General features: G+C 48.1%; 1 protein-coding gene across 1 annotated transcript in view; it reads left to right on the forward strand.

The window, feature by feature from the left end:
• The window catches only part of LOC144101721 (uncharacterized), a 70267-nt gene extending 63667 nt beyond the window's left edge, over positions 1–6600 (forward strand). The window contains exons 6-7 of the mRNA XM_077634859.1: positions 240–528; positions 3194–6600. Coding sequence (XP_077490985.1) covers positions 240–528; positions 3194–6214 — 3310 coding nt within the window. The 3' untranslated portion in view covers positions 6215–6600. The remainder of the gene's footprint in view (positions 1–239; positions 529–3193) is intronic.
• Positions 6601–20602: the final 14002 nt, after the last annotated feature.

Consider the following 20602-nt stretch of genomic DNA (forward strand, 5'->3'; position numbering starts at 1 on the left):
GCACATGCATACAGGTATGTGCAAGTTAGGCCAATTGTCAAAGCTATAGTGTAGTCCTATTTTGTAAACATTTTCGATAGTAAAAACACTACTGAAGGACATAAGGAAAATTACTAGGAGAAAGCATATTAAAAGCTACAGGGGCGCTGTCCTTATTGTTCGTGCCCGTGGTGTTCTGCACTGTTTCCTAAAGTTACGAGAAATTCAATTCGCCATGAAATCGTCCTTCCCTTGAACAGGGCAAGCTGTGAGGTCCCGGGTGCCGCGTGCGCCCCCGGCTCGAACGGACTGTTCCCGCTGGCCGGGTGCCGCGAGTTCGCCGTCTGCCGGGACGGCTCTTTGCTCAAAGTGGGCAGCTGTCCCAAAGGTACGGCCTTCGACGCAGCCTCGCTAACCTGCCGACCCCCCCGAGACGTGAGCTGCGCGTCCGCCGACGACTACGCGGACCCGGAGTGCGTCGGCCGAGCTGACGGCGTTTACGTCGGTTCCACGGCGGACACCTTCTACGCCTGCATCGGCCAAGTCAAGGTGTGTTACTCGCCCACCTCTTAAAATCATGACGATTAGAATTTTACGCCTAATGGTGTAAGGGATACCCGACCGCGGCAGCTGCGTTTTTATGGAGGAAAAACGATAAGGCGCCCGTGTGCTGTGCAATGTCAGTGCACGTTAAAGATCCCCAGGTGGTCGAAATTATTCCGGAGCCCTCCAGTACGGCACCTCTTTCTTCCTTTCTTCTTTCACTCCCTCCTTTACCCCTTCCCTTACGGCGCGGTTCAGGTGTCCAACGATATATGAGACAGATACTGCGCCATTTCCTTTCCCCAAAAAACCAATTATTATTATAATGGTGTAAGGGCAGCTTGACCAAAGAGTGCCATGGATGACTTGCTTAGTGTTCGCGAGGTTGTGTAAGAAGCCCATTTTCCCGAAAATTTCTCCCCTGAGAAGGCCAACGCACCCGCCGCGGTGGCCCAGTGGTTAGCGCGCCCGGCTACTGATCCGGAGTTCCCGGGTTCGAACCCGACGGCGGCGGCTGCGTTTTTATGGAGGCAAAACACTAAGGCGCCCGTGTGCTGTGCGGTTTCAGTGCATGTTAAAGATCCTCAGGTGGTCGAAATTATTCCCAAGCCCTTCACTACGGCACCTGTTTCTTCCTTTCTTCTGTCACTCCCTCCTTTATCCCTTCCCTTACGGCGCGGTTCAGGTGTCCAACGATATTCGAGACAGATACTGCGCAGTTTCCCCCAAAACCAATTATTATTATTATTATTATTATTATTATTATTATTATTATTATTATTATTATTAAGCCCAACGCTAGGGGAGGGGAAATCCTGCACCCATCGGAACGTCGGTAGCTGCTTGGTGGGCAGTGACCTCTTGGAAAATCAGAATATTATTTGAAAAAAATTGGCTGCGGTTTAGCTCAGCTTGACCTTTGTTAAACTGCAAAAGCTTCGTTTCCTCAGCATGTCGTCTACGGAGCGTCTCTTTCCGACGCTCTCGAGAACTGAAACCGGTCTCTTCCGCAGCTGAAGAGTCACCCCGGGACGTAGTACGAATTCTTCTAGCCGCATCTTCGTTACAACACTTCTCGAGTCGTGCGGCGCGTTCTTCTGGCGTCTCCTCTTGAGTGCGTTGTGTCTTCTTCGCTTCGTTCTGTCGTTACTGCGTCTCTTTCGCGCTCTCCATAACGTCTCAAATACTGAGGCGAAACGCATATATATATATACCCCGCCAGACCGCACCTCCTCTCCCTCTACCCCAGCGGAACACATCTGGTGGAGCGATCGGCGACGGCAGCTGCGTCGACGGCGGCGCCATCTGTTGGAGCGGGGCTGCGGCCTTGCTGAAAACGGTGGCTCAAGGTCGTTCGTTGGCCATGGCGCACTGCATGCGGCACACGGCTGAAGTGTGTGACGAGCCGAAATGGCTCGCTGGCTGGCGTAGTAAAGCGTTCGCTTTAAAAAAAAAAACGGCCAATTAAGTGGAACAAACAGGGGCCACCACTGAATAGGTTGCCGGCAGGTTGATAATTTTTTCTTGGGAACCTAACCGAAGGTATATATTTTTAATCGAGACAAACAATAGGATGAATCTAGGCAAATGAACAAGCATAAAAACGGAATTGTACACTAATGCTTATCACATTTCCCAGCTTTTGTCGCGCTAAAGAAATCGCGTCTCCCTGAGCTGGAAACCACCTAGGGCAAGAAAATATATATGAAGAGACACTCTAAAAACATTCACAGTACTCTGCGCAACAAATGGAATGAAGGTGGTAAGCATTCGAATTAAAAAGAAAAATTGAATAAAAGTTTCTTTGGAGTGCGCAGCATTGAAGTTTAGTGTTTGACAGAAAAGACATGACAGCTACGTCACAATTATACACACCAAGCTCGCTTTATAGCACTGGCAGAGCCATATTAATGCCTGCGAGTACTTTCCTCTTAACCATGAAATAGTTTCAGCATTAGCTATTACCAGTACGCGTAAGAGGGCACAGACCTGTGCCGGAAAATGTCATTTAAGGCCCATGAACTGTAACATCGCCGCCATTTTCGCAAAAAGAAGACCTTTCAACACAAAGGAAACTACTCCAGGTAGTCATTCTGGTTTAGCAGTTCATCTTGAAATCGTGGCTATCTTTCAACGCACGAGCATCTCAGCGTTAAGAAATTCACGTCTCTTTGTCAGGCACACCGCTCTGCACAGTATAAATAGCAGCAAGAAAAGCTAACTCAAAGCGTCCGCTTATTCTTTCCTCTGTCTCCTTTTTCTGGAAGAGCAAGCAGGAGGTGCATGAAGCGCGAAGGCGATACGAAGTACGGATGACAGGGGCAATGTTTATGTTGTTATAGGCACATCTAGGCCCATTTATTTTGCACCGAAATAAGCGCACGCAATTTTGCTGCTCACGTTTGTTTTACTTCGTCTTACTTGAAGGGAGATGCATGGACGGTAATCACCTACACCTTTTCCGTACTGAAGATAACTGGCGCCTAAGCATGCTGTCGCTATTTGAGTGCATTGCGCAAATGCCTCTGCCTGCTAAAACGCAACATGAATCCTAGTGCGACATATTACGGACTCGAGCGTCCAAAACGGTTTTCAACCCATACCCATTTCTGCATCTCAAGGCAGGTCACCCTCTTTCCTGCTCTTCAGCTACACCGCTTTTTTTATGCAGGTTGCTACATCTGTTTGTCCTGATGGCTCAACCTTTGACCCTTCGGAACAAACCTGCCAGGCGACCGGTCGGGCAGCGGCCGATGGCGTGGCCTACGGAGAGTACGAGTGCGAGGGTCGCATCGGCGTGTTTCCCGACTTCAGGAGTTCCTGCTACAGCTACCGAGTTTGTGCCGACGGCCTTGAGATTGTCCAAGACTGCGGCGAAGGCCTCAGCTTTGACCCGGAGAGCGGGCGCTGCGTCGAAGAGGCGGCGCTGTGCCGGCCTCCCCGAGTCGTCGGTACATTCAGGTGTCCAGAAGGTTCCCCGGGACTCTTCGTGGACGAAAGCAGCGGCTGCAGGCTCTGGCACGAGTGCGTCGGCTCCGAGGGGGTCTCGTATGCCTGCCCCAGGGGTCACTCTTTCGACCCGGAGAAGATGTTCTGCCGCGCCAACGTCGGTTGCCCCGAGGCTGCCCTGCGGCCGCGAGCTTCCATATCTGTGACCGGAAGCATCCTGCGACTCAATGATACGGACTTTGAGGTCGACTGCGGGGACCTTGCCGAGGTCCTGCCGTCGGTAGACCGACGTGACTTCCACGTCTGCGCGCCGGCGGGAGCCTTTAGCTTTCAATGTCCAGGGGGCACTGTCTTCGACCCGGATAGGAACGCCTGTGACGTCGACCGTGGAGTGGACGTCACAGACTTGGTTAAGCCTGGCGAGGATGACTTCAGTTGTGACGGCAGGCACGACGGTCTTTATCCGGATGAGACGCTCGCGCAAGACTGCGCCAGGTACTACTCGTGCGAGGGCGGCAGGAAGAGGACTATGTTGTGCGCGCCGGGAACGAGGTTCAACACAGTCCTATTGCTCTGTTCCAGCTCCGTACTTTGTCACGTGGACAGGCATTTCACGGTAACGGCTCCGGCACTGACTTACTCTACACCCGTCAGCACAACACCGACCACCACGCCACAACCACCCCCACCGCCATCGACTACGACGACGACGACAGCGCCAACAACGGCGGCGTCAACGCGGGCGACGATTCCTTGGGATATAGAGGTCACTACGCCAGCCCCCGCACCGGTTACGCCGCGGGCATCCGCGAGAGGAGGGAGTGCACGAACAGCTACGAGAGGAACTACGTGGGCGGCTACGTGGCAAGGCACGTGGGCGGCGACGAGGGCCGTAACGCGCGCCACCACACCGCCACCGGCACCGCGAACAACTCGAGTGACCACCCCAAGGCCAACTACTACAACTACAACGCGAGCCACCACAACTACAACGACGACGACAACAACCACCACGCCAGCACCTGCGCCACATAGTCGGCCGGAAATTGAGCCGGAGTATGACGACTATTATTCGGAGTTTGTGCCGGAAAGCGCTGCAGGATTCGTGCCTGAAGAGAAGCGGCTAAACACGCCAGTTGCAACGCACAAACCTGCGGCAGAAATAACGCCTCAAAGTGCTCCGGAAAACAGACCAGAAGAACTCCAAGCTCCTACACACGATAGAACACCGACAAATGTAGCGACGAGCGCGCCGGAATCAGTGCCTGAATTAAGACCAGAAAATGCCGTAGAAACGACGCCCGAAACAGTGCCGGTAACAACGCCGGAACAAAAGCCGGAAACGAGAACACCGACAACTACTACTACCACTAAGCGTATTACTCCCGCGCCTACTCCCCAAAGTACAGTAGAGTACGATCCGGATTACTACGCAGAATATTACTCAGAGTTCGCGCCTGAAACTACCGCAGAGGTTACCCCATCAACTACGCGCGCAACAACTAAAGTAACCACTACAACGACTACGCCGGAAACTACGCTAGAGACTACTTCCGTAACTACGCCGGTGCCTGTGCCAGTGACCGCTAGAACAACTGTAAGGGTAACGGCGCGACCTGCTTCGCGCAGGACAACGCCGTCAGACGCTTGGGATGGTGCTTGGGCTGCGACGCGATCGCCTGCGTGGGCTGCGACACGGGCACCATTTTGGGCAGCGACACGGGCACAAGCGACGCAGGCACCAGTCACACAGCCTACAGTGACACGAGTGCCAGGCACCCGACCTCCGGCCCGAGCTCCGACGCGGGCTCCGACGCAGACACCGACGCAGGCAAGGACTCAAGAATGGACGCAGGAATGGACACAGACATGGACGCAGGCACCGACGCAGAGACCAACGCAGCGATCAACACAGCGACCGACGCAGCCACCTACTCAGGCACCTACAGAGGCGCCGACACCACCACCGACGCAACCACCGACGCAACCGCCGACGCAACCACCAACCGAGCCTCCACCGCAGCCGGAGACGGAGCTGCCAACTTGGGAACTTACACGAGCAGTGACACATCCTTCGCTGGAAGAACCAACCCGTGTTGCTACGCCATCACTCGCACAAATGGCTACTCCAGAAACACACAGCTTTGCAGACGTTTCCGGACCTGAACCTCTGCCGGTGAGCGACCGGTCACCTCCTCATTATCTTCCTGCTAAAACTGACGACGTAACGTTGCTGCCCTTCCCACAGCAACATCTTGGCGGTGTGAGGCGGCGCCGCATCAAGTGCGTGCCCGGAAAGACCGGCGTTTTCCCAGACTTCAAGTCTGGCTGCCGTAGGTACCACGTCTGCTCTAAGAACAAGAGTAAGACGTACGAGTGTCCCGGTCAGCTCCTCTTCAACCCGGTCAGGCAAACGTGCGACGTTCCCGAGAGGGTCACCTGCGCGCCACCTCGTCGTCGAGGCTGCCTTCACTGCAAGAAGCCTTCGGACTCGTCAAGACGGCACCACGCCCACGGCGTACCTCCTGGCTTCCACTTCGATTGCGACCAGCTTCCGGATGGCTTCTACCCGGACGTGGCCCGTCGCTGCCACGTCTTCTACCGCTGTCACGGCGGACAGACATTTTCGCACTATTGTAAGCACGGCCTGCTCTTCAACGCCAAGACCGGAAACTGCGACTTCGAAGGAAGCGTCGACTGTTCGCTGCCTGGCGAGGAACGGTCCCCGAACGAGTCGGCCTGAACGTTCAGCAACCGCACACACGGCTAGTCAGTGATGGGCGCCGCTAACGCCAGTGACGAGCGTAGCGACACGCGCACCGCCGCGTCGAAACGCGGGCGCTTGGCCTTACCCGGCTGCATTCGAGCAGGCTCGCTTCGGTAATTGTTTCTGCTCCAGGACGGCCGCTGGCCTCAGTCATCACTGGCACATTTGGGGTTCGTACTTCTGCTTCCTGCCACCGCCGCCCGGTCCCGAGCGGTGTTGCCACCGAGAAGTTCCGCTGCGGAGAAGCCTTCATATTTTTGCGCCTCAATAACGAAAAGCTTCAAGAGCGATCAAGTTTTCACCGTTTGTTCCAGACCAGCACTGTCATTGTTGTAAAATAAACAGCACTACACACTAAAACATTCTGCAATGTTAAATGGTCAACGAACGTGACGAATGTCACGTTCGTTGAGAATGTGAGAGACGCTTTTCGTCAAATAAATTTGTTTTTTCCCTTTTCACTTTTTAGGAATTAGGACGATTTCACGTCCCTGATACAGCACACGCGGCTCGAATGATATGCCGCATGATTATGACGCGATGAAGCGGCCCAATGCCTCAGTGATGTAGAGATGTAATTCGTGTGCGAAATGTGGCTTGTGCAGAGTGCTACACGAAAGTCCATCAAGGCCAAAACACAGGCTCTGCCTTTCATTGTTATTGGCTGGCAGCTAAAAAAACGGTAAACATAGAAAAGCGACATAAAGAAAGCACTTTCGCAAGCTTTCCCTTTCAGTCAGGCTGGTGAATATTGCTTGAATTATAATTGCTGACGGCCGCATGGGAGAAGCTCGTTTTTCTAACTTTTTTTTTAATGAGCTGGTGAATCCGCGAAGAAGTTCATAGTAGGCGTACCTGATTTGGAGTAAACATCATACTATGTGGCTTCGCTATGGTGACGTATGGACAAGACATAGCTGCTGTGGAGAACGAACAACTAAGATGCACACACCAGCAGAAAGGCAACAAAAAAAGCCTCTATACGGAATAAGCACATCGTCACACTAGCTGATGTTTCGCATCTCTCTCTCATGATGGAAGAAAAGTGGGGTTCATCGACCTTGTCGCGGAAAACTTTATGAAGATATAAATCGAGAGTATGCATTGGCGATCATTCAGGTACCTCACGCCTGCACAAACAGTTGGGCTTCAGCCCGCGCCGCGCCCTTTTGTGTCGTCAGGGTGGCCCGTCAAAAAAAGACCAATGCCATGCACATGCGAAGGCTTAGCGTTTAAGAGAGGAATGTCGAGAACTCCACTGCCGCTTGGGCTGCTGGTACCAGCAGCCCATTACAGAGTTTTGGGACTTGCAGCCAATTTAAATGCAAGACGCGGCAAAAAAAAATCTAGCAGAGGTTTGGCGCTGGTTAAACCTAGCGATACGAACGAAAGCTTTGTTCAGCATGGTTACGCACGGTGTGGCGCCAGCGAACCCCCGCTACTCAAGTGGTACAGCAGCGGCGACGCTTCCAGTGACCGATGAGGCTCCGAGTGAGCGCAGCTGTGGTGCCTCTCCACAACGAGTCACGCGGTATAACTCAACTTGCCACACCTCCGCTCCGCCTGCTGAAGGTCAAATGCGCTACAAGTTTGACCTTGGGAGTTCTAGTACAAAGAGTAGAGCTCTCGCCGTAAAAGTGGGCGAGTCTGTAACGTTTCTGTGCTTTAACAAGCAGAGCGTATTCACAGGATGCGATCGGAGAAACGCAAATAGTAGTGTGCTGCTTGTAGACGTGATAGACTATTACACTCGAGCGTAGAAAATAGACAACGCTCGTGCAGCATGCTGTGTCTTGAGAATCGTTACGTAAAGCCGTAGCTGACAGAGATTCATGGACACAGATAGCGCTTTTGGGAAACTTAGCACAAGGTGTTGTGTGAACGCTCTGTCCACATTCGCTTTGCGCTGCGAATCCGAAATGCCCATGAAATAATTTTGGTTTGGTTTAATTTGGTTTCAGGGGTTTAACGCTCCAGAGCGAGTCAAGCTATGAGGGACGGCGTAGTGAAGGGCTCCGGAAATTTCGACTACCAGGGGTTCTTTAACGTGCACTCACATCGCACCGTACACGGGGCTCTAGAATTTCGCCTCCACCAAAATTCGACCGCCGCAGCCGCGATCGAACCAGCGTCTTTCGGATCAGCAGCCGAGTGCCATAACTGCCGAGTCACCGAGGCGGCCTCACGAAATAATTATAATATTAATAATAGCCTTTATTGCCATACGTGGAGGTTGGAGAAAAAAGGTGGACAGCTTGACTGATTCCCCCCCCCCCCCCCATATAAAATGCATCATTGCGTCCACAGAAGCAGAGCTCAGCGGACGACAGAACACAGCGTTTCAAAAGTAAGCAGTCATAGCGAGCATGAGAAATAAATTAACACGTAATAAAACAACTTATCATGAAAGAAAATAACGTAGTGTCAATAGTGAGACCAATTTGTACATACTGATATAATTGTAGTGCTACTGAAGATACGGTCGCATTCACATGGCTGTAGATATACACAAAACTAATGCACATTTACGCATGGAACGGGGTACATTTCAAGCCATAACAAAATTACATAAAAAAGAGCCCGGGAAAAAATGTAAAGGCATCCAAAAAAAATATCAATTCGGATAGAGTAGGATGAAGGTAAATTCTCTTCAAGAAAATACATATATTCTGGAAAACAAAAAAACTTTAACTCTTTCTTTGATGCTTTTTTGGGATGTACGGTGTGTCTTTAACAAATAATCAATAATTCTGACAATTTTGTTTATTTCCTTTCCGTAGTTTGTTCTGCACCTCTCATTGTTCCAAATTTCCCCACAACGTGTATCATGCGAAGGTGCTCTCTTTAAGACGGAAGCTAAGGATTTTAGTACATACCGCCATTTGCATGTTTATCGTCGAAAGTTTCAAGACTTTTCAGAACCGCCGGTTGTTTTCAAAGAAACTGCACACAGCGCATGCATACTAGGGTAACACTTGTCTCGTTCTAAGTATGACAATTGCATGTAACTGTTTCGGCGACGCATGATGAAGGTTTGAATAACATTCGGCGAGGCCGAGGGACCGAAACCTGCCAACTCCGCAAAACGAGTGGCGGCGCCGTCATGTGTAGTCTGTAGACGCGCAGATGATTACGGGCTTGCATTGTGTGCGGTCGTATCAGGTAAGTATCATTTTCAGGTTGGCGCGCTATACTGTGGCACAAGAAATAGTTACAAAAAAAAGGACAACCAACCAACTAGCTGCAATTGCAGCGTTGCTTAAGTACCGTTATAAAACTTAGTATGAGGCAAACGTTGCCAGCATGCATTCTATTTCCCCAGTTTCACTGCAAACGAGCCGGTGTTTGTGGCGCGAGAATTTTTAAAATTTGCTACAATAACGATGCACAACACGGTATTATGGTATGTATTCTAGTTAGCGGTACAGGAAGATAAAATTTTGTTCCGAAAGCTTAAGTGACCTGCAGGGTCGTGCTTTATATATACTGAAAAAGAAAAATATCGAAATTTGGACTGCGAGACTGCTCTCACTAGCAAAGACGGCCGTATTGAAATGCCCCTGATATATGACCGAGGCACGCACATCGCGTATTATCGTATTCAGTGCCGGCTATGAGGTAACCGGACATGACTAGTCTCCTTTCGACGGCGCCTTATAGTTAGCAGCTGTACCTGAGTAGTGAGTGACTGACGAAGAAAAATTTGCTCCGAAAAAATGAAAACATTACCGTCGGTTTTCGTAGGTAAAATCGATCAGACTTGTATGGGGAACCTGCGCTGCCAAAGTGGCACTGCAATTGTTCCATTCGGTGACTCAAAACTGCTTTTGTCAGCCGCTTGGGCCGCTGCAAATGCGAGAACACATTCTGCGCGATTAGATACCCGCGTTTGGCTGACAGCATTCATTGCCTAGCTTCTCTCGGCGTAGCCCAGATAGCTGACGCACGGCACGTGCGCCTTCGACCGAGCGCGGAGGCTCACGCCAATAAGCGCCTGAAGGTGGCGCGGAAAAGAACTAAGAGTACTACCCAAAACTGCTTGCTCTTCCCGCTAGGCAGCCTGTTATGGCGCTGCAATCGGCACCGCAAAACTTCAGCGCAAGTTCTCCATAGGATGGTCAAACGGGCACTCAGAACCGTTCCTGCGACACCAGGCGGCAGCCACCGGATTCGACATCAATTGACAGATAGCGAAACGAGCATAGACACTGCGGAATCCGCGGCGCGCCGAGGTACAGGCCTGTGTGATTTGCGGGTCGCGAGCGCTGGATCTTTATCATTGAAATACGTAGCACCCCCGGCCAAACCGGGAACTCGTCTAGCTGTAGCCACATTGCTGGCAGAATAGCTCGCAGTGCTCTATGGTCTCGAGCGATGAGATAACGCCATGAACACGCATGCGTGCTTTGTCATCCACTTTCACGGCTCTGTCGCCACCAGTGTTCTTTAAGTGAAACAGAGCCGGAACTTGCGAGCCGCCAATCACGAAGGGCTGAATCTCGATTGGCCGCAAAGGCCACAGCATCCACGCTCGTGGCGTTTCTGACCGTATGATCTCGAACCCGGTCGCTGCCGCGGGGCGTCGCACACGCAGCTCGGAGCACCCGTCAGACCACTCAAGACAAGTGTGATCGACTCAGTACTGTGCATGCTCGGACAGACTCACACTACGCCGAACAGCGAAATATGCACGGCTTCGTTCTGAAGCCATTTACAATGCCATTGCTTCCCTTCCGCTCGTTCCAACATTCAATACAGTTCACATTTACACCGACTCCCGCGCCGCCCTTAAACAGCTGAAGGCTGTTCGACGAACGTTCCAGATTTCACAATCTATTCATGTGCTCTGCGCAAAGTATCCATGTCCTGTGCGCATACACTGGATTCGCGGCCATGCCCAGGATCCACATAACATTCAAGCGGATGCTATGACTCATCTTCATACATTAGACGATCCGCCACCTTCCCCTCTTCCCCCAGATCCGTTCCTGTCCCACGTTTCCGATTCCGAAGTTCTGCGCCAGCGAACACGCGCTCTAATTCCTCCGTGTTCGCACCCTCTCCCCCGTAGTCTTACTCGGCAGGAGGAGGTATCCGTGCGCCGGATTCGGGCAGGGGCGGCTCTGACACCATCTGTCCGTCATCGGTGGCGTGCCAAAGATCTGCCACTACCTGACAGGTGCCCTCACTGTGGCGCTGCACCGGACATATGTGATGTGCGGCACTTGTTGTGGACGTGCCCAGCGACGGCTGCTATCAGAAAACGGCTCCTCAGGGAGGTTGGCCTGCGGTGGAACCGCGAAAGTGACTTCGTGAAGTGGACAATGGACAACCGTTTCATTAACAACCTCTGCGACTACCTCAGCGCAACGGTTCTTCACTCCTTCTTTTAACTTTCAATCCCGTGCATTCCTTCCCCCCTTTCCTTTTTCAACTTATGCCTCATGGCACACTTCTCGAATAAAAAAAAAAAAGCTGCTTTATAATTAATTTTTGTTTAAAAACCAATTTATTGCCATTACAATTAAAAATATATATAAACATTCCCCTTTGACTGTTGGCTTCCTTAATATATTTGTCAAAACGAGCCCCTCATATCATTTGCGTTGTGTTCTAATATATATATATATATAGCTACTAGAGCGGCTAAACTGCATTTCCTGGCAGTTGGCAAGCCTTCAGCCATCTCGGGGCCAGATGCTTCGTCTTCATCATCTCTCGTGCTGCCTGCTGCCTTGCGCGTCCCAACGTCTTGCGCGTATAAGTAAAGCATGTAAACCAGCCCTTCTTACGTCAACTGTTCCTCGGTGACAATATGTGTGTGTGTGTGTGTGTGTGTGTGTGTGTGTGTGTGTGTGTGTGTGTGTGTGTGTGTGTGTGTGTGTGTGTGTGTGTGTGTGTGTGTGTGTGCGCGTGCGTGTGTGTGTGTGTGTGTTGTGTGTGTGTGTGTGTGTGTGTGTGTGTGTGTGTGTGTGTGTGTGTGTGTGTGTGTGTGTGTGTGTGTGTGTGTGTGTGTGTGTGTGTGTGTGTGTGTGTGTGTGTGTGTGTGTGTGTGTGTGTGTGTGTGTGTGTGTTAGTTAGGCAACCATTTTAAAAATACTGCCAAATGTAAACATGTGGGAAGGAAGTCTTGAACATCTTTAGGTCCTCAACGCTGCAGGTTTGATTGCTTATTAAGAAAGACTGACGATTTTAGTTTTATAATATGCTTGTTGCTCCGTACGCGAGACGGTGTCTCTTTTAGCTGCCCGTGTAAACATCTCAAAAAGCAATTCACTCCGTTACCGTTAAGGACCATCGCTTATCTTGCCTTCGCATTACATGCCCTGCCCAAGTAAAGATGCACTCTTAAACACTAGTGAGGCTCCGTTGAGGGCACGATGCTGATCAGTGCCGTTGATCGTTGCATTAGGAAGATACCCTTTCAGCAGCGTGAGCGCATTAACCGGCAAGTGACGCAGAGCTGCCGTCAGAATTCTCAATGAGGCTGCGACCTACCTTAGCTGCGTTCGCGACTACAACGCGCGAAGATTCCTATGCGCGGATGAGACGCCGCATCGCCTTTACTGGCTGGGCGCACAAAGCTGATCCTATAATTTGCTCTATGAGCCCATAGAAAAATGTGTGCGCGTGAGCAGACAGAACAATTAGTCTAGATGAGCATCCTGTTCAACAACAGGAAACATACTTCGTTGGTTTCAACACGTGCGGCTCAAAGAAAGGGCATTTTTTCCGGAAAAAGCGGCGCTCAAGTAACCAGGACAGCGTTTCATAATGGGTGTCCTGCCAAATGTTATGCCGCGTCTATGACACCTGAATAAGGACAGGCATGACAATGGGCGAAAAAAATGGACCCGAGAAATTATCGACAGCACATGAGGACAAGAGAACAAGCAGCTGCTTACACAGCCAGACTACGTTCGAAATTACGGCCGCGCGTTTACATCCTACCGCGCTAGAGAAGCTATAGTTTGTTTCCTGCTATTTATGTCGCGCAGGTGTAGCGGTTCAACATCCGCTTCCAGATGACGTGCGCTTTAGTTAAGCGCCATTCGTGGCAGACAATTTAAAGCCGTACAATAATATCTCAGCAAGCGGAAAACATCCCATCTGCTGAATAGTGTAGCGCTCACATCAAAGATCCCAATTATGGCACCTCGGCTGTTGGCTTTGCTGACGGCGGGCGTCGTGTCTTCGCGCAGCTGGGGTAGGAGTAGATGCTTACGTCGTGGGACAAGCATCGCCATCCTGTTTGCTCTTCCTAAGCGGACATTCACATCAGAGTTGCCTCCACCTGAAATAGTCGCAGTGACTGCACTAACAGCAACGTAGCCCTCCTCCTTTCTCATACTCTCTCCTCCTCACTTTTCACCCTGCTCAAAGAGCTGCTCGAAGGACACTTTAATTTTAATTTCTTTTTGTCCTGCCCAATCCAGCCAACGTCGTAAAACAGTGTCAGGCGGACAATTTTCTTTTTAGTTATTTTAACTGCGCTTTCTACTCTTTGCTCTGAAAGATGCCGGGCAATGTTATATTTTATTTCTTATTGTCTAGCCCCATGTACTCTTTGTCCTCAAAGCGAACCCGTTTAAACTGTGGTGATGCGGACATGGCAATTTTCTTTTACTTTTTCTAGCCCGTTGTACTTTTCATCCTCAAAAGGGACGCAGTTAGCATCGCCTGACAGCATCAGCGTTTCAACGTTTATCACCTGTAGAGCGAATAAAACAAGGTATTCTCTGTTTCCTTTTTTCCACCAATCATCACCATTATGGCTGGCAACGGAAGCGGCGTTTTGGCCAGGTGTCTTATGCTTCCCACTCACGGGCGACGAATTGCTTCCTGTTGTTCGATATGATGCTTGGGCATCGCCGAGAGAAGTTACGCGAATTTTACTGGTATAACTTACTGTTGGTATATAGCGACTTTTCTGCGCCAGTGCGACAGCGTTTTCACGGGCACTATGCGTCTTGCACTGGAGGAGACCATAATTCTCTTAATCCTGGTGACAGCAGCTGCAATGGCAACCACCACCGAAGCAACGGCTCCAGATTCACAAGCAGGTATTGCTTGTCCTTCGTTGGCCCGAAGGCTTTACCGCGCGGTTTTCTGAATCAACGTAACTGGATTCAGCTCAGAATGGCAACTTCAGTTCAGCTCATTCGAAAAGCTGCTAGGGCCTCCTTGATGTGGTCATTCAGGCCACGTGAGTCTTTGGCCTAAGGGCATGCCACGCAGCTCGTTCATGGTGTTCGTGGTGATTGGAAAAGGGGTAAAGTGGCAAAATGGGTTGTTCTAGCAATCGGCGCAGTGTGCGGTTTAAGTTTTGACACTGAATTTAGTGACCGGCTTATTTCGACTTTCACCCTAACAGGTGAAAACTACACATTAAGACAAATAGACTCGTTCAACTCTACACCTCCTGATGTTGTTAATAAGGTCTATCATTCGAAGTGTTGTCTGCGTCTTACTGTAGACTTATTTCACCTGCTCATGTGAAAACTCAAATAAGCATTTCCTCCCTAGCATTTCTAAAATTTATGCTCGCATTGATCTGCACATAAAGTTCTGCGTGTAAATAATCTCGTGCCTTTTTCTGATTGCGGTTCTTGGTACCCTGTCGCATTTTGCCTGACGGTTTTAGTGAGAATGATGATTTCATTCGCTTACGCCTCTTCATTTGTTAAGCATATATATATATATATATATATATATATATATATATATATATATATATATATATATATATATATATATTTATATATATATATATATATATATTATATATATATATATATATATATATATATATATATATATATATTCTAGGTGTTCCAGTTATGTCAGCGACTAATTTATAATAATAGGGTTTTTCAGGTAAAGAGAAGCCGATTGATCTGACATCCAGCCGGAACATACACAAAGAGGAGAGGAGATGAGCACAGGACGAGGCTGGAGTAACAACAGAAATTTTATTGAAGGAAAGCGACAAAACAACATTCGTAAAGAGATGCGTGCGCGCAAAACCCCAGAGCAGCGAAAGAGCGAAAAGAGCAATCGAAAGTCACTGGCGTAATGTTGAATCATCTAGAAAATCTAATTCCGTACGGTGAAGGTCCACCGACGGCTTAGCGACACACGTGTCCTTAGCTTTACCGATTTGATACTGAAGCTGGTATTACTTACCGCCGGCTACAAATCTAGTTGCAATCAGGAGCTTATAGGCAAAAATAAAAAGTGAACAATTAGAATTCAGTTAATAATTTTTCTATAGTTAAAATGAATCGCCTCGTTGCTGACGTCCGCCAACACTTCTAATACTGCGCCGAAAAAAGGTGATTTTGCCACAACAACCCTATTTTAAAAACTTGTGGCCTTTCTTGAAACACCTTTTATATACTCCGTGTTTCCCTTAAGATATTCTGCAATTTTAAAATAGGCTTTTTGAGTTAGAACAGCGCTTGTTCTGGTAGAGTAGTGTAGCGCATCAGAATACAGACAAGATGTACTATGCAGGCTGGTTAACTATAAAATAAATAGTTATCGTTGCAACTATTATTGTTAGTCCCGTTATTAACTGTGATGCGAAATAGCCCCAACGTAGGTAATATCCGTGTCAATTTTTAGAATTTCTAGAAGGGAGTTGCTCTCGGAGCTGTGGCCAAACAAATTTTGCCTACATCGCGCCAAAAAAACCCGCTTTCGAGAAGCTTGCAGGGAAATCAAACACCCAATCAGAGAGCTGTAGAATGGTCCACAAAACCTCCAATCGAACAATTTCTAACTTTTGTTTGTACTAACCGCAGGTGCCCGCAAAATAAAAAAATGTCACGCGTCATGCCCACTTGCGCAAGGTAAATGTAGAGTGGTAACTCTACTTGCATAGACGTCCATACCTTCAAACATGGCGGCTTATGGTGCGGAGCCAGTGCCGTCTTCGAAGTGTGAAGCAAACTAAACAATGACGTCATAACTAAAACCGGAGAGGTCACGATACGTGACTTGCTTGTAAAAATAAATCGTCGAATACCTCGAGATTCCTTGCAACCCTCGAGACAACGGTAGCAAGCACAGAAGACAAGATGAGTGCAGACTACAAACGCCATTCTCCGGCAGTCAGCTCTCGTGGTCTTTTTCCCATGCCCTCGCCTCTTGTATTGCGCTGAATTACAAGGTGATGACGTACCAGAGGGCAGCTATTTGTTTTAGTTCCGGAGTGGCACATATTTAGATATGTTTGTTGGCTCTTGTTTGGGAGCTGTGACCCCGCTATTGGCTCACTACTTTTTGGATGCTGTGAGAAGCACGGTGAACGTAGGGCATAACCCGCCAGCGGTTCCTTCTTTGCAGTTTATTTTGGCAAACTTTTATATTCGGCAATAAATGTTCACTTGAGCAGGTGATTGAATGGGGGGATGTCCAGATGAACGAAAGCGGTGCTCTTGATGTGGAGGCTGTGTTCTATTTTTTATAACCTGATTATTCCAGACTGGGAGGCTAGGATTATGGTAGCGAAATTACTAGCTTGGAGTGAGTGCTTGCAACCAACAGTTGGCTTTTCCTAGTTCTTGGGTGTGCGACCATCAATGTGCTTGACGGCGACTTCAAGCCTTCAGTTAAAATACGGAAGGCACTTATCAGTGGCCAAGCTGCGCTTGAAGGTGAGGTCTCCGGAAGCAGATGTAGATATTCCTTGTATGTTAAAGATGGCTTAATTCAGGCTATTTTTGGGGGACAGGTTTAGGATGACTAGGAAACCGTCAGCGTACCGAAATATACTAATCTTTGTCCTTAGTGCTGGTCGAACACTGACAAATATATATTACAAAGGACAGGGGCTGCAGAAGACCGGGTACAAATCCAGCTTTTTGAAAAAAAAATTCACTACTGATTTCCACGGCAGTGGTCTGAAATAAAATGTTCAGAGTTAAAGAATGTGATCTGTTGTCACACCATTTATATTCTGTTAATCCACTTCACTGCTCTCCTAGGTTTTCAGAATATTGACATCAAACAAACCGAGATGTGGTACTAAATAGAAAAGATGCTCAATATGGATGGAATAGCCTGCAGCGCCTTTACGGGAGACCTTCTTCCGAGCGTTTCGCTACTTACTCAGAAATGCGAACTTAAAAAGTTCCTCTTCCAACTACCTTTTATAGGTTCGACTTTAGGTGCTTCCCAATCGACTGCTGAAAAGTTTCATTCTCTGCATCGATGGCTAGCAGGAGGCAACACTGATGTTTGTGGGTGTTTCCAGTGAAGAAGATTCGCAGGTAAGAAGTCTCATTCTTCCAGACTGTCCCTGCTTAAAGACTCAAGGTCTGCTGTCTTGAATAATGATTTCGAGATTGTTCTGTTTTCTGAAAAATAAGTTAGTCGGCATGACCTTCTTTCTTACAGCTCCTGTGGCATGGCATTCGAAGCTTGCTCCTTGCAATCTGCGAGTCAAGCGGCAGGGACAAAGCATTCAGCCACATTACCAAACTTCCCTAACATGAATAAACAATCGGCATCTGCTGTGTTTTATTTTGTCATTGGGATCCTGGACTGAGGACGATCACATTCGCAATTCCGGAAAACCAGCAAAGTTTTTAATTCATTCATTCATTCATTCATTCATTCATTCATTCATTCATTCATTCATTCATTCATTCATTCACTCGTTTGTTTGCCTCTTTTCGTCGTCCCATTTGCACAGGTGTAAAGTTGCTTGAATTGGAACAAATAGCCCGCAAGACTGATCAATTAAAATGTTATCAGCATTCACGACCTAGGCGCAATGAGCTTATTGTCTTTAAGGACACGATAAAAGAAAGGAAAAGGGCAAAGAAGGTACTCGATAAACACATGCTTCGTATTTAAACGTATTACATTTATTGTAGGCAGTCCTCCACCGTTTTGTAGTAGAATCACTTGTCTCGTTTACAGTCTTGCCCGGGGCCATTAGCTGTGTGAACAGAGGCACGGCTGATTCCGTTATATTTTGAAATACTTTTTACAAAACGCAATCAGGCATCTGAAAGAGGTTTTAATTTGGAGATGTTCGCACTTTGTCTAAGGCTAATTTACTTAAAACATTGAAAACCAAATGATTTACAAGCCCCCGCGGTGACTCAGTAGTTTTGGTGCGCGGCTGTTGACCCGAATGAAGCGGGTTCGATCCCGGCCGCGGCGGTCGCATTTTGATTTAGGCGAAATGCTAGAGGTTCGTGTACTGTGTGATATCATTGCACATTAAAAGACCCCAGGTGTTATAAACTGTCCGGAGTCCTCCACTACGGCGTCCCTCACAGCATGAGTTGCTTTGGGAGATTAAACCCCATCAACCAAATAAAACCAAACCAAACGATTATCTCCGTTCATGACACTGTCGCCTGACTGCCATGTAGGAACATGGTAAGCCTAAAGCACTATGTAACAAATAGACGATTGCGTTATGGCCTAATCTCCGGTGCCAAACTCACAAGTTGCCTTTTATACGGACTTTTCAAAATGCACAAATGAAGAAGTCGCTGTCCTAATTTAGTCGCAGTATAAAATCCATTTAAAAGACAAGTAAATATGCAAATATGCAAATGAAAGTACCAACATCAACCCATTAGGGAACATATCTTACTATTAAAAGCACAGTTAAATTTTGGAAGTAGGTCATGCTTTTGTAACCAGGGTAGGGCGACGCCCCAAAATTACGAAGGCGTTGTTTCCTGTCCTTAATGTGTCATCTCTCTATAGATCAACTTCAGGATAGTTGTTTCGCGCCAGCAACAGCGGTGTGCACTTGCTTATATTTTTCTTGTCGCCGCGTTCTGATACATATTATGCTAGGCTTAAGTATACTGCAGCACGAAAGACAAAAGTAAGCAGTGGATGCTTTGACTTTCACCCATCTTTTACTTCTTTGGTGCTGTGATGAAGGATATGGTGCTGTAATTTGTAAGTACGCTTTGTCTTCCTGCGTGCACAAAGGTGCCTATCTATTCGGGGTCGTACATGATGTAGTTCCTTTTAATTTTAATTGGAAGAAACAACATTGTTTGCCCAGCGAGGCCTTAGGCCTTGTTTTATTGGTCGCTAGCTATCCTGAATACTACGCTGATGTTATTTTAATTGGCTGTAATAAAGATTTGGCTATAAGAAGTGCGTGTGGCGCAGTGCAAGGGGTTAAAGTTATGCATTTGACATATACTGCGGAAAGTCCGCAGGTTGATTGAAGAAACCTCTAGATGCTCGTGTTCCCCTATTGTTGTCCGAGGTGATTCTGACGCTTAGTGACCATTTCGTATTTTTGGACAAGTTTTTTACCAGTCAACACAATCTGACGCGCCGCCTGAAGGGATTTCGGCTGCAGTAACCGTTCGCCAAAACTGCCTTAGGAAGTGTCTACTCGGCCCACAGAAAGAAATGATATAGAAACAGCGGGAAGAAATGGGCTATTGTTTAAATAACTTAGGTTACGCGTTTTTACTGAAGTCTAAGGACATCAGTGCAGCCACTATGACCAGCAAATATGACCGCATGGAGCCAACATGTTTTGAAAAGTGGTGGTCGCCTACAGCACCCGAAACATTCAACATATGGGAGCCAAATCTTTTTCTTTCTACAACACTTGCATTGCAGGTGTCGCATGTCCGGATCAAGCTGTCAGGTGTATTAGATTGGAATCAGGGCCAAAATTGGTGGTGGCTATTGTCGACACGAAAGATCATCTTTGGTAATGTGGACGCCTGGACATTGTGCCAAATTATTAAAGGCAAAAATGCTGACAATTTTTGCTTTAGTTTGAAGGATTACTCTTCATTATCTACGTCTTGACATGCGGCAACCAGCCGTTCTCAGACACTCCGGCTGTCTCGTCTCTCGTGTTTCTTTGACAAAGGAGGAAATTTTACCTCCAAATTAGAGAAACAACAGCGGTGCCAGTGCAGCCATAAAATATTCATGAGGGCCTGTGAGAAGTACGTGTTATACCACCCTGTGCAAAATTCATGGATATTTAAAAAAAAATCACTCCGCGAAGTAGAAGGGGAGCGAAGTAGCCACTCGTGCAGTAGGGAGGACCCAGCGTACTATAAAAAGCACACCACTGTAACTTCGAAACTAACACAAGAATCTTGACGAAATTTCCGAACCGCGTTTTGCGTTATGAGACAGCATTATTAGCGAGCAATGAAAAAGTTCTGCAGCTAGATTTTTCTTGTTCCCTAACGGGCTAAAGAAACGTAGATTAGAACATTCATGAATAAAAAATATCTTTTTTTCTGCCGGTATTAGCGATAGCTGCAGAGAGTGAACGAAATAGGCAACTTAGTAACGCTTGAACCCAGTAAAACCTGGTCTCATATTTTAAAGAACGCTTCCAAA

This window comes from Amblyomma americanum, chromosome 8 (genome assembly GCF_052857255.1).
Source record: "Amblyomma americanum isolate KBUSLIRL-KWMA chromosome 8, ASM5285725v1, whole genome shotgun sequence".
Lineage (NCBI taxonomy): Eukaryota > Metazoa > Arthropoda > Arachnida > Ixodida > Ixodidae > Amblyomma > Amblyomma americanum.